This window comes from Bos grunniens, chromosome 5, assembly GCF_055505025.1.
Source record: "Bos grunniens cultivar Pamir isolate PY7600 chromosome 5, Bosgru_T2T1.0, whole genome shotgun sequence".
NCBI lineage: Eukaryota > Metazoa > Chordata > Mammalia > Artiodactyla > Bovidae > Bos > Bos grunniens.
The window spans coordinates 66455169-66470075 of record NC_141169.1 but is presented as its reverse complement, the minus strand read 5'-3'; the positions used below and the strand labels follow the sequence as shown (position 1 = coordinate 66470075).

The 14907-nt window shown below is 40.0% G+C and overlaps 1 protein-coding gene across 45 annotated transcripts in view; it reads right to left on the bottom strand.

Moving 5' to 3' along the window:
- The window catches only part of MYBPC1 (myosin binding protein C1), a 101360-nt gene that overhangs the window by 20700 nt on the left and 65753 nt on the right, over positions 1-14907 (bottom strand). For 25 of the 45 annotated variants that reach the window (XM_086400986.1, XM_086400989.1, XM_086401007.1 and 22 more), the window contains 6 exons: positions 13580-13739; positions 11715-11819; positions 10795-10983; positions 9810-9944; positions 5281-5448; positions 1930-2018 (listed from right to left, as the gene is read on the bottom strand). In XM_086400986.1, coding sequence (XP_086257112.1) covers positions 1930-2018; positions 5281-5448; positions 9810-9944; positions 10795-10983; positions 11715-11819; positions 13580-13739 — 846 coding nt within the window. Of the gene's footprint in view, positions 1-1929; positions 2019-5280; positions 5449-6595; positions 6650-9809; positions 9945-10794; positions 10984-11714; positions 11820-13579; positions 13740-14907 lie in introns of all 45 variants that reach the window. The other 20 variants (XM_086400978.1, XM_086400979.1, XM_086400988.1 and 17 more) reach the window with 1 other exon arrangement.

The window sequence follows — 14907 nt, the reverse complement described above, 5'->3', positions numbered from 1 at the left end:
TTCCATTACAAAGGAACTCCATAAGATTCCTGAGCCTCCAGGCTCAACCCACAGACAAGAACCAAGTGTCTGGTAAGGCACAACCTTCCCAAGGGATCCTAACGTGGCTTGTTGATAGGTTCTGTTAAGGAATGTGAGAGACACATATCAAACCCCTGCCCACAGGCCTTGAAAAAACGGACGGGGTGCTCAGATGCGCTAGTAGGAAGTTTAACAATATTGTTAGAGATGGGAAAGTAGTTCCAGGTCTCATTTCCTTAAACTGCAATTTATTATTAACTACTAGGAGAAGAAATTGAGTTCTCTGATAAAACATGAAGTGAAAAAAGCACTGGATTTAGTGTCTGGAGACATAGACACTATTCATGGCACTACTCTTTTCTTGCTGTGTGATTTTGGGCAAATCACTTAACTTCTCTGAATAATCAGTTCCTTCCTTTCTCAAGGTGGTAAGGAAATCTGCCATTCCTGCCTCTCACATGGGGCTCACATGAGGTCTCAGAACTCCAGAGGCTACATAAATATACAAACGTGACATACTACTCTCACCGTCCCTCTCCTGATAAATGACCAGCCCCTAGGGATGCCATACACACGAGGCCCCTGTTCTCATGCTCTTTCCTCCCCAGGACCCAGTCACAGAAGCTGAATCCACTGCCTCCCCCGACAAGATCCAGAACTGGGATTAGCCCCAGTTGTCAACATGGTGTGGAGACTAGAGGGTTAATTCAGCCCCAGTGCAGAGCAGGGTCCTGGGTGCCTGGCTTGTGCCAACTCCTAGTTTGATTTAAGGCTGTGGAAGGAGAGAAGTGGGAGGAATCTTGCCAAGCCATCTCCTTCCTCCTCTGCCACGTTTACACCCGCTTCCTCCATGACTTCCGTTCTGACTTCACGTTCTGTCTATGTAGAAGATAACTTCTTCTAAGGCTGGGCCCAAGCGCAGTGAGAATGGCCTGACCTGGCTGTCCCTGTAGGTTAATTTTCATGGGAGCCTGAGTTTGAAACAGCTGTGGGTGTATGTGTGTGTTCAAATGTGTGCACAGACCTAAATTTTAGTTCTAAGGGTGTCTGATATAACAGCCACAAGCTAAATGTGGCCATTTAAGCTAAAACTAAATAAAATTAAGGAAAATTAAGAATTCCCCATCACCCTAGTTCCTAGCTGCTCTTTTTAAGTTAATAGCCTCATCTGGCTACTGGCTACCATATTGGACATTGCATTAACAGAATATGTCTATCATCACAGAAAGTTCTATTGAACAGCGTTGTCTAAGGCATAAAAGGAATCAAATGAGTAAGGAGGTAATGGTGCAGTGTGTGTGTGTGTGTGTGTGTGTGTGTGTCTGAGAGAGAGAGTGCAAAAGTGATTATTGTATGCAAAACCTGGTTAAACTTATAAACAACAGATTCTTCTTCAGGAGCAATGATTTAACAATATTCATATACTTCAGTGAGTGACTTCACAATTTCAAATTTCAGTTATCCCTCATTGGAACCTGGGTAATTTGAGTGTGGTTTGGGATAACTGTGGGAAGCAAGCACATGTTGTTTTTCTGCGTGTTACAGCAAGAACTTCACCTAAAAGGAAGATCATTTTTACAGATGAATAGACCCAAAAAGATCTTTAAGATCTTAAACAAGCATTTCTTGTTTTGGTGTCTCCTTGGTATTTGCTCTCTGGCCCACTGCAGTCATTGAGCTTCAGACAAGATGAGGTCTCATTTGGAAAATCTATGACAGTTTTATAGATTTCAGTACTTCTAAAGCAAGAAATTATTTAGTCATTCTCCAAATCTGGTCCATGATTTCCTACTTTTCCTCTGAGGAAATCTTGAATCATGAATAACGTAAATGCTTAAGTATCATCTCCTTTTACTCCTTAAACACCCCAGCATTGTAAAGAGAAAGTGAATAACCCTGAATTATTACCTGGAAAGGAATAACCAGATTGATGGCTTCTCCAACTCTGCGGATATAGGTTTGCTTCAGGTGCCTTGGGATGCGAATCTTTGGAGCCTCTGAGATAGAGTAGAAGAGCATAATTTTGTAGTTAGTACCATACACTGGAAGCACCCTTACATAAGCGTACCTGGCATATACTCATCAGGATTTCCCTGTGCTTATGTCTCTGCAGTAAAATCTTAGATGGGCCACTAATAGATTATATATGGTAACTTTGGTTCCAAATGTTACCTTCAAGCAGAGATGTTTTAACAGTTTGACTCAACAAAATTTACTCTTGACCTCTTTCATTTTCTGCAACTTCCTATTTTTATTATGTGAGAGTGGACTATAAAGAAAGCTAAGTAACAAAGAACTGATGCTTTTGAACTGTGGTATTGGAGAAGACTCTTGAGAGTCCCTTAGACTGCAAGGAGATCCAACTAGTCCATCCTAAAGGAAATCAGTCCTGAGTGTTCATTGGAAGGACTGATGCTGAAGCTGAAACTCCAATCCTTTGGCCACCTGATGTGAAGAACTGACTCATTTGAACAGACCCTGATGCTGGGAAAGATTGAAGGCAGGAGGAGAAGGGGATGACAGAGGATGAGATGGTTAGATGGCATCACCGACTCAATGGACATGAGTTTGAATAAACTCCGGGAGTTGGTGATGGACTGGGAGGCCTGGCGTGCTGCAGTCCATGGGGTCACAAAGAGTCGGACTCGACTGAGTGACTGAACTGAAATAACTGAAAGCAAACACTAAAGTTTCTCTTAGGGCCTTATATATATTTTTCGTAGTTTCTAACAGTGAGTATATTCTCCAACGAACATTCAGTAAAAGATCTACAATCACCACATTAGCTGGTAGGACTGACCATTTTTTCTCACCAGAAAATAATAATAATAAAATAGCTTTGTCCAGCTGAAACTAACACAACATTGTAAAGCAATTATACTCCAATAAAAATTTTTTAATAATTTAAAAAATTTAAAAAAGCTTTAGTATGTAGCACTTGTTGCTTATGTAATTATGTTAGCACTTAATGGTAACTTTCTCCCTCTATGGCTATGGTGAAGTATGTAACATGCAGCACTAACCCACTGAATGTTGATATTCATTAAACACCACAAAGATATTAGGACATGTGGATATAAACCCATCAAAGGCAGAAGAAAATCGAGGCTCATGGCTCACAGGGATGAAGTGGGCTCAGTATCATTTGAGGGCTCAGTATGGAATAGTAAATGCTTTTCATGAAGGGACCAACTTAACCCTCACAGCTACCTTTATGACAAAGGTATTCTTTTTACTTTATAATAAAGAAACTAAAGCCAACAGGGGTTTAAGTCACTTGCCCAAGGTGACACAGCCAGGATTAGAACCTGGAGTCAGCCTCAAGTACTTACGCTCTGCTTAGACACACAGACTGCAGTGTCAGAGAGATCTGGGTTTGAATTCTAGATCAGACAGTAGATCTGGTCTCAGCCTCCTCCACAAGATCTAATTCACAGGATTGTTGTGAGGATTAAATAAGGTCATCTAGATAAAGCATTTAGCATACTGGCTGAGAATAGTAAGTGCTCAATAAACTCAGGAGATGATGATGATGATGCTAGTAGTGGTGATTACTGAATGCTCCAGCTGGAAGAGAACTTGAGGGATCCTCTAACTCCCTAACTTCACAGAGTTAAGGAAAAAGAGACTCAGCGAGGTTCCATAGCACACTAAACCATCATCATAATAAAAGCTAGCATATACCAAGAGCTTATTGTGTGGCAAGCATTTCATTACGCAAATAACAGGGATTAATTCATTCAGCTCTCACAAGTTCTTGAGGTGGTAAGTCCGATTATTGTCTCTGTTTTGCAGATGAAGAAATTAAGGCTCAGGAAAAGCAAGTCCCTTGCCTGAAACCACATAGTCAATAAATGAAAGAAACAGAACTTATGTTTCATAGTCTGTCTCCAGAATTAACTAAGAAAATTTGCATTCTTCACACTTTTTTCCATCCATCCATCCCCTAACCTCCCAAAAGGTTTCAGGCAGTCACACCATAAGTCTGTGGCCCAACATGATCCAGATCTAGATACTCAACCACTTTCCAATATTCTTTGCCCTAGAGCAGTGATGCTCAAACTTTTTGGTCTCTGTATCCCATTATACTCTTAAAAACAATCAGAGGAAGGTCCCACAAAGCTTTTGTTTATATAGGCTGTATCTATCATACTAACCATATTAGAAATTAAAACCAATATATTTTGAAATATTTATATACTTACTTGAAAAATAACAACATAAATATCATTTTAATGAAAACAACCATATTTACATTAACAAAAACTTGTGATATGAGTGGCATTATTTTCTGTTTTGGCAAATATCTTTATTGTCTGACTTACAATCTATTGCAATATGTTGTTTTGCTTGAAGTGCTTGAAGAAAATTTGGCTTCACACAGAATATTTTAATAAATTTTTTCAGACAATTGTGGATATTCCTTTTTGATTCTACACTAAAACATGAATTGTAATTTCTTAAGGGTTAGCTACTTCCTGGTAGCTCAGATGGTAAAGCGTCAGCCTACAATGCGGGAGACCCGGGTTTGATCCCTGGGTTGGGAAGATACCCTGGAGAAGGAAATGGCAACCCACTCCAGTACACAGCATAAAATCTTGACATATACTTTGCATTTCACTGTCACACATATAGGGAAAAAGTGTACTCAAGAACCAAGGTTTAAAAATGATTAAATGATTAATTTTTTATTATAATCATATTAAATGATTATTAATGATTTTTATGCCTCATCAAGAACACTCTAAGGCCCATTTATTTTAATTGGGAGTGCATGGTGGTGAGGAAGAAAAGACTGACGAGACAATTCGGTGGCACGAATATGATCTGTGCTAAGGCACCAGCAGTTTTACACACCATTGCTTTTGGACCATCAGTGCAAAGGTCAAACATTGAAAAGGGAAAACAACATGTTCATATTACTATGAAAATGATTTTGACCTCACAGACTCATTGGAGCCATTGTTGCTGCTGTACGGATTGTTTGAACGGTTTCTTCCCCGCCTCTCTCTCTCCATTATAAAAAGGCAGCCCAAACAGATTTGGCTCATGCAACCTGGTGTACCTATCTGGTCCTAGTACTAAGTTAAAAACTGGGAGCTGACCTCCCACACTGCCTATAAAAGGCTATTTTGTTCATTTCTAACTCCCAGGAGATATTAATAAAATATCAAAGGAGTGACAGCAAAAGAGGAGGGTTTCAGAAAGAAAGCGGTTAAAAAAACATAGAGACAAAATTTTGAAAGCCTTGCCACCTACCTATGATTTCCTTCACAAGGATGGGCTGAGAATAGTACTTGGGCTCGCTGGCACCGGCGGCATTCACAGCCTTCACACGCACATAGATCCTTGAATCCGTTGGCAGACCTGTGATGGTGAACTTGGTCTTTTCGATCAGTTCTGTATTTGCAACTATCCAGTCGTCAGCTAAAGTCCATTAAGGAAAAAAAGAAAAGAAAAATAATAGTTAGTGAAAGAAATCATCTTGTTAAACAATTTACTCTAAATTAGTATTTTACTCTAAATCATTTTGAGGGAATATGACTTTGCTCTGAACTCAGACTACATGGCTGGGCTTTTATCATATTTAAATGAATAATGGCCTAGAATGGCTAAGGTAAAAATCAGGAATGATAGTTAGATTCTGCTATTTCTAAAAAGTCTCTTATACATGATACTAGGGTATCCTGAATGATAGTGACTGTTCCAGGAATTTTGTAGTAACTTATTCCAATTTGGTTTTACAGTATACATTTTTTACAATTGATATAACCATGATATTTATCCATCAATATACATTAAAGGTCAGGAAAAAAGGAACACTATTCGTATGAATGAGAGACACTGATCTTTATACTCATATGATCTCTCCATTTTATCCTGGCAGGCTTATTACTATAAGACAATAATATGGCCATGGGAAGTCTGAAGTGAAGTGAAGTGAAGTGAAGTGAAAGTCGCTCAGTTGTGTCTGACTCTTTGCCACCCCATGGACCTGCCTGCCAGGCCCCTCTGTCCACAGAATTCTCCAGGCAAGAACACTGGAGTGGGTAGCCATTCTCTCCTCCAGGGGATCTTCCCAACCCAGAGACCGAAGCCAGGTGTCCTGCATTGCAGGTGGATTCTTTACCGTCTGTCACCAGGAAAGCCCATGGGAAGTTGGATTATGCCCCCAATTATGAAGAAAAGAAGCCTATATCCACAGTAAAGAGGAAACACAGCTCAGGAGCCAAGACCTCATAAAGAATTGGCATAATCTTTCACTTCAGTCAAAAGTTCTGATTTTTTAAAATGTTTTTGGTAGCTTTGTCTGTAACATCAAGAAAATTTAAACCCAGCATCCACGTTTTACAAACATTTCAAGTTCTAAAAGTTTATATGCATTATTATGCCCATGGAGGAAAAACAAGAAAGAAGAAGGCTTGGTTCCCACCTTATTAACTCATGGCCCACCCTCCCCTTCCATCCCTAAGGGCTTTTTGTGTGTGGGTGTATTTCATGCTTGGTCTTGGAACATTCCCAGAAACTTTATCATACAGTAAGAAACTCTGAGAGCTTTCAGAGAATACTTTACCTGGTAGATCATATGCAGCCTCCCCATTTTCATCAGACTGTTTTGCTGATGTACCTTTGAGAATCCGTCATTAAAATTAATTAAAGACACCCACTTTCACACCAGAAGAATATCGTATCAGTAGTCAGCATTCTCTGTTAGTAAAGTGTGCAAAGTATGCAAAGATATTTGTCTTCAGAACAGTGACGGAAGAGACCAAACACGTTAGAGGAGAGGGGAATTCCTCAGGAGGGGCACAGCCTGCTCTGTCCAGACTGTGGTTTTTTTTTTTTGTCCTGAGGCACCTGCCACAGAGAAGAGGAGGAGAAAGGAGGCTGGGACACCTCCAACTCCGGGAGCAAGAAGTAGAAAAGAACAAAGCAAGACCCCGAAGCCAAAGGCGGAAGAGGCCCTGGACTCCGTAGAGGAGCAGTCTGCAGCGGGACAGTCTCCCCTTGCTCTGGTCCTGCCACCTCAGCCGGGGAGGGTCTGCTGGGTCCTCAGGGAACACAGTTCTCCCTATGTGGGGCTCACACATCAGAGTCTGGGAGTGAGGGCGCTTGAGATAAGGGCAGCCCTGTTTTATCAGGAATTGGAAGTGTTCTCCATGAAAATAAAAACTGCCCCCCGCAGCCCAGGAGGCAGCCCCTGGTTGTCATGACAACAAGCTCTTGGTCTAGCAAACAAATTAAGCTATCCTGGGTTCCTGCATTCCACACAGGTGGAGGATGCTCCTGGCTCACAGAGGGGTTGTGGGTGTTCCCCTAATGGTTCGGAATGATGACCATCTAGGTTATCAGGAAGGGAGCAGGGGGCTGGGGATTCTTCTTTCTCTTATTTCAGCCCTTCTAGAGTATTAGGGAGAAGGAGCAGCAAGCCAGAATATCCTGGTGGCTAGGAGGGCATGTGAATGATACAAATTACTCAGGACTTTGAAAAAGAGAAACACCTTGAAGTCAATGGTCGGTCTGGGAGCTACCATGTTGATATTTCATAATGAAGAGACAATTGATGAGAACATGAAACAAGAGACTGAGAAAACATGCATGAACGAGTGAAGAAATAGGAAAGAAGAAAATTTCAAGAGGAAACAGGACAAAGCAAGATCAGAGAGAAATAAAAACAGCTTTTCATGTTGGAACTACTTGAGGGAAACAGAGAAAGAAACTGGTGTCCAGGGGTTGGGAAAGGAATGTGAAAGTTATTTGATACATGAGGAAAAGTTTTCAGGAAGAAAAGGAAGAACCAGGGTGAAGGAAGAAAGTGAAGAGTAAAATGGTGCAGGCATTACAACGTAAAATAAAAACCAAGAGAAAGACAGAGTCCAAACCAACACACGATCTTATAAAAGAAAGAATTCTCTTACAGAATAAAACCTGACGTAGCTAAAAGCATCAAACACTACAGAAATTAGTCTGGAGGACAACAGCCATTAAGAGAGAATGGAGAATAGGGCAGCCACAGAAAGGAAGAAAAGACTGCAAGAAGAAAGATATACACGTTATGAAAGAACTTCCATAGAAAGCTAATTCCAACACGTTATGTGGCAAAATAGATACATAATAATGACTGTGTACATATATATATGTATAGGGGGTATACATATATATCTACACAGACCACACACAAAATTATGTAAAATACACTTCGTTGTATTTTATCTAAGGTGGGTAACATCAAAATGACAGCCATCTATCATTTTGCTGTATCTTCTTACTTTTTAAACCTATCAGAAAGAAAAGAGTAAAGAATTTGCTCTGTTTCATACATACACAAAAGGTTCACATTCAGCAGCCCCATCACATAGAAGACTGGGGAAGTCTGCCAGCAGGGCAGTATAAATAGCAGAGAGGAGGGCTTGGGGGGTGTTCCAAACAGGTGGAGGGGAATGGAACGGGAATAAACCATAGTCTGAAGTGCTCAAGATTTTATCTGTTGCCTGAGTGACAATGCCCCCTCCCACACTGGGATAACTCTGGGAACTGTTTTCTAATTCCCCCCATTGTTGTTTTGGTTAGTGGATATCTAAGCCCTGGAAAAATCAAGCACAGTGCTCTGTGAGTGAGTGCATGTGAATGGAATGGAGTGTTACCAAGATTCTCTATTTCCCCTTTCTCTTCTACCCTCCCGACCAACTCAGGTTATTTCCGCAGGTGCTCCCATCCAGAGGCCTGGGGCTTCTTTTTCAGCAGTCTGCTCTTCAAAGAAGTTTCGTCTTCATAGGCGCTTTCCTTCTGTTCACACTCCTGTTTTCTCAAATGTGCTCTGGAGTCTCTCTTTCATTCATGTAAGAGTCATGTTAAAGTTGCGGGTCCAAAGAATTTTCTTAGAGGCTATCTTGGCCTCTCATTTGTCGAGATTTGAACAAACTTCCCTGGTGGACTGTTTACCTACCATCATCTAGAATGGAGCCTGAGTTTAGAGCTAGGGCAGTTTTATTCACCCATCTCCAAATCGTGACAAGTAGGAAATAAAAAAATACAAGAGGCTTTTAGTGAACTGTACCTTTTTTTTTGGTTTTAGATATACTCCGGCCCATATTTTCTTGAGTCATTTTTTATTTTTTATTATTGCTATCAGCAAGAGGTTTTTTTTTTTTTTTTTTTTGCCAGTTTCTATTCACCTCCTAAATGTAAGCCATTAAACCATTAAAATTTTATATACTCATGTCCTGGAACATATTACTGCCATTTGTCAAATCTATTTCTTACACCCTCTGGTGTAAAATTCTTTACTGATTCTTTAAAACACTGAAAGTTGTTCTTGATTATTCTTTTTTTTTTTTTCCTTAAGAAGGCAGGAATTGATCACCAGATAGTCAAATATATAATCTCTCCTTACCTAGAAATAGGTAGCTCTGCTGATAATTGACCTCTGCTCAGTATAGAGTTTAGCATTTCCAATTTGCTTTATCCTAACTAGACTTTTATTTTGCTTTGGCACATTTTAATTCCACCAATTCAAGAAGAAGGGATCCCTGAAGTTTGGTTAGAATCCCTCCTCCTATGTCCTAGATCTATCGTGTGGTCAGATCTGGGAGCCCATTTGGATATTTTGGAGATCTCAGATGATTAATACCAATGAAGGGCTGAATTCTTATCTATCACAGAAGGATGACCTTTGGCTTGTCATTTTCAGTAGGCAGGAGAAGAATTCCCAAGACCGAAACAAAAGAAAGGGGGGCATATCTCACCTATTGATGACGGTATTCGTTTGAATTATGAGCTGTACTTACTTCCTTCAAAGCAATACTCTAGCACATAGCCGTCTAAACCTGCTGCGCCAATCTGGTCTGGGGGCCGCCACTTCATTGTGACTGTGGTGTCAGTTACAGAGTCAACGGTCAGAAGAGTAGGAGGGCTGGTTACAGCTTTAAAGATGAGAAAGACGGAAAAAGCAGAAACTATTAACTACGGAATTATGGCACAGGAACTGTGGTCAAATAAACTAGGACACAAATAAAAATGCACACAGAAGCCCCCACATCTTAATAAAATTCAGTGACGACTTCTTGAGTATACGCTGTGTATATGGCAAAGATCTGCCAGGCATGAAAAATATTTTAGAAATGCTGCCACACTTGCCCTCCACTTGGGAGGTTGGTGTGGGATTCTGGGAGGCCCAAGGCATTTGAAAAAAGTCAAAGTTTGAGATCTAATGATCTAGTGTAAATTTCCTATAACTTCTTAATTTTCAAGTGCAAGCTCTTCTTTGAAAATTACACTTCTCTACCATAAAATGGCAGAGACATCTTAATCTCTTTCGTTGCCTTTACTGAATTGACTTTTTTGGTTCATAGATAACATTTAAAATGTTGTAAAGCAAAGAGACTAGCTTCCAAGTGTACTTGGTTGAATAGATCTCAATTTGTTTTAGTTATAGTGTCTATACTAAGGTGCTGGCTTATATTTTCAAAAGGTCAAAGGAGGGTAGTCATGTGTCAACAGGCTCAACTATGTTTCCAGTGAGGAGGGGCAACAGAGCCACCCACAGCTGTCTTTGGAATTCCAGTAATAAATTCCAGGGCCTACAGTACGGAGGCATTCAACTCTATCACACTGTTTGTAATTTCTTAGACAATTGTCCCGAACAATTTCTAGTTTCTTGCTCTGGCGCCACTCCAAGAAGCTTCTAGGTCTGGCTCAGTTAGAAGTCAGAAGACAGCAGTCACAACCTGGGGCAATGATTTTCATGACAGAGACACACCTCTCTTGACTCACCCAATGGAACAAAAGGCTTGGAGGGCATACTGGGCTTAGAGATGCCAACAGCATTGACAGCAAAGATGCGGACCTCGTAGGCCACACCTTCAATCATCTTCTTGGGCTCAAAGATTGTTTCTTTGCAGAGATCGAAATTCAGCCTCATCCATCTGGAGCTTTGTTTCTTTTTCCTCTCAATGAAATACCCTGAAGGGGACACAAAATGGAAACAGGTTTTTTCCTTGGCCTCTAAAAGTAAACTTTGTTAGATATTAGAATTCTCAAAAATTTCTTAAATTCTCAGTATTCTAAGTGAAAAAGTCATACATGTATTTTCAACTCATCTTATTCCATCAGTTGTTTGAGAGAGATTATAAGGAATATAAATATTAACATCATGGGATATAGACAAAAATAAAAACACTAAAAAGTTAAAGTGGTGCTAGGAAGAGAAGAGGAAAAAGTAGACCACAGATATGTAGGCCATAGAAATTAGTACAGTGACTATGAGTCCCAGCAATGCAAGTAAGAAGGGGGAATAACCAGTTTTGTAAGTTTCATTATTAGCAAGGAGAAAAATATTCTTATTCCATGGAGGAAGTAAATTCTTCTAAGTATTTAACCCTAAATGAAACTGCTTCATAGACATAATTCTCTGGAGCTGGGCATTTACTGACTGGAACAAAGTTAGACTTATGGTTGTTTCAAAATTAGATACTGAATAGAAATGTCAAAAAAGAGGACAGGAAATCAGATGATATTCATAGGAGCTATTTAAATCTCAAGTACTTAAAGGACATCCCCCAATATATTTTAATTTGAATGGATATGTAAAGATTTTTCTAAATTCAGTATTTTAAAATGTGTTCTGTGCTAATGTGCATAAAGAGCACATCAACTCTATTGGCCATTCCACAGATGAACCAACATGCAGTTACCTAAGATTGGGGACCCTCCATCATAGAGAGGAGGGTCCCAGGTCATGATGCACCAATCGTCTCCTACATCTGTCACATTTGGTGCCACTGGAGGATCAGGGATATCTGTAACATACAAACAAATTGAATTAAATAAACAAAATTGACCAAAAGCACAAAGAAAAATGTTCATTGGAAAATATGTTTTGGGGTAATAATCACAGAAGCAATGCTATTTCTGAGTATTTTTCCATGTTTACTGAAATGCACTGGCTAACTAGTTTAGGCATAAGGTCCTGTTCCCTATGGAATCAGGGAAGGTGAGCCCAATACAAATAGAAATGATGTCTCTAAATCTTTTAAGCTAGTGTCACATTATAGGACCGCATGAAATTCAAGACTCTTGTTTGTCTTGAAAATGGTGACTAAGAAATTAAATTATTGCCTAAATATTGGATGGGATTTTGTTTCTTAACTACAAAGTGAATTTACAGCAGAACTAAATCAAAGACTAATCATTGTACATTTTACATTAGTTGGAAGATTCAAGATGTTGACTGGTAGAAATCCAAGTCAAAAATGGCAAGTTAGGGACTTCCCTGGTGGTCTAGTGCTTAAGAATCCACTTAGCAATGCAGGAGATACAGGTTCGATTCCTGGTCAGGGAACTAAGATCCCACAGTCCTAGAAGAAACTAAGCCTGTGTGCCGCAGCTACCGGGTCCACATGTCACAACTACAGAGTCCAACCAACCACAACGAAAGATCTTGCAAGATGCAACGAAGATCTGGCATGCCACAACAAAGACCCGACACAGCCAAATAAATAATTTTTTTTAATGTCAAGTTACCATGTCTTCTATAGTTCAATATGTAATAAAGTGACCTTAGCTTTGGATCAATTTGAAATATGTTTCTTGAGGGAAAACTAAAATGGAATGAAGAAATCATGAGATCTTGGTCTATCAGTAATCTGCTAGACTCATTTCACTTGGTTTTGCGGTCTGGAAAAAAGTATTTAGAAAGTCATCTGAGAACCGAGGCAGGTCTTACTCCTCTGTGTGGAGTCCTGCCCCAAGGCCACAGGTGCTAGGCCTTGCACTAAGACCACAGAAGTGGAGCCCAGCACCAAGGTCACCTCTGGAACTGACGGAGCCCCTTTGTGAACATCGCCAAAAGCCACCCTGATCTTAAATTATCAGCAGACTTCCAGATCCCAAATGAAGCAAAAGTGCCCACCCTGGTAGTCACCCTATGGCGCCCTAACCAATCACCTAATGCCAACCGTCCAGCAGGAATGTGCTTTGTCTTGAGGCTATAAAAATTGGCTACTAACCCATAAAAAGCATTGACTCTCCCTGGACTGGCAGGAGGTTAGCCCGCTGCATTTGCAGTGCCCTCATAATCTCTGCTTTTTGTTCTTAATAAACTCACTCCCTTCTGAAAAGCTCTGTTTCTGAAAATTCTTTTCCAACCTGTGCTTGCACTGCCTCGGCACTCTACAATGAATGTGATGCCGGAAATTATTTAACAACTGTGTGTCAGTGACTGTGGAAGACACTGAAAGGGAGTGTGACTGCAGAGAACTTGGTCAGCAACCCCAAAGTCTAACTTGAGCTATTCCTTCTTGCAACTAGTCCTCTAGGCAAGAAAAGAGATGAGAAGGGAAGGAAAAAAAGAAAAGAGGAGAAAGAAAAGAAAAAGAAAGACATAGAAAGAAGTGGCAAAGACAGAGAAAGAAAGGCAGTGGTTTATAAAGTACAGCTGTAGTGCGAGTTTTTTTTGTCAGCTACCCAGAAAACCTGAGACACCCAAGAGCTCGGAAAGTCTACCTAAGATCTAAGCACATCAGCTTGATCCTAGAAGTTTGTTGACTTGAAGACTTACCCACAACTTTAATCTTAATGCTTGCATGTGCTTCCCCGGCTTCATTTTTCAGATTTATGTGGTAAACACCAGAATCATCTTTTTCTGCTATGTCAATAACAAGAGTGGTGCTGTCAGGGTAATTTTCAGATCTTATCCGGCCGCTGCCCTCCATAATAGCCTACGGAGAAAGGAAACGCAATGTGATATGATCTGTGCAAACGATAAGGACATCTCCAGAGTGCCTGGGCACTTAAGCTGGAAATGGTGCTAATGCCTGAAAAGCATGTTCCTAGTTTTATCCTCGACCAGCTCTAAGGACAAACATACTGTCATCCCATTTTACACACCGGAAAATTATGGCCCAAAGCTGCATGGCTAAGAAGTGGTAGAACTGGGATTTGACTCCCAAGTTCACTGTCAGTTAACTCCTTAAAAAGAGAAAGTTGGAGGACCACAAATCTAAGCACAAAACTGTCATTCTAGGAGAAGAGTTTCTTTGTACATTAAACTAGAAATATTTCTAGTTTCTCATATCAGAAACTAAATAATGATTTGTTCATTTCTTAAAATGTTTTGAAAATTTTTAAATACTGAAGGGGTTGAAGAAGGACACAATGGCAATTTCCCAATTTGATTTTTCCCTTCCAGTGGGACATGAAAGAATGAACATCTAATTCCTAAAGTAAAGACAGAGGGAAGCTGAGACTTCTGTTATATTTTCTTTCTTTTCTCTTTCTTCCCTTTTCCCCCTTCTTATTTTCCTCCATTTCTCCCCTTCCTTCTTTCTCACGCCAGAAGTTTACAGTACATTTTTCTGATTCCCAGGTCATATCTTCCATGCAACAATGGGCAGCCAGTACACAAAGAGGAAAAATAGAGAAGGTCCAGGCGGTTTAGAACCTGGGTAATTTGCCACTAACTACTGTCACTTCTACTCTTTAGGGTCTGGATTAGGACTTAAAAATCTTCAATAACATAAGATTGTGACAACAGTAAGAATATTTGAAGTGGCTTTCATGATTCTTATTTTATGATAAAACAAAATAGCCTCATTTTAGCCAAATCCTTACCTTAAGATTGTAAAAGATGTTCTGCTCTTTTTTTTTAATGTGAAAAGAAAAATGATTTACTTAGGGCAGTGTTATACTATCCATTTCATATTTCCATATTTTATTTTGTTCACTGTGCTATAATTTACACAGAGTAAAATTCATAGCTTTTAGATATATAGTCCATGAATTTTGACAAACTTCTGTGATTCTGTAACCAGTACCGTAATCAAGACACAGACTATCTCCATCGCCTCCCATAGTGTCCCCACACTCCTTGGCATTCAACCCACTAAA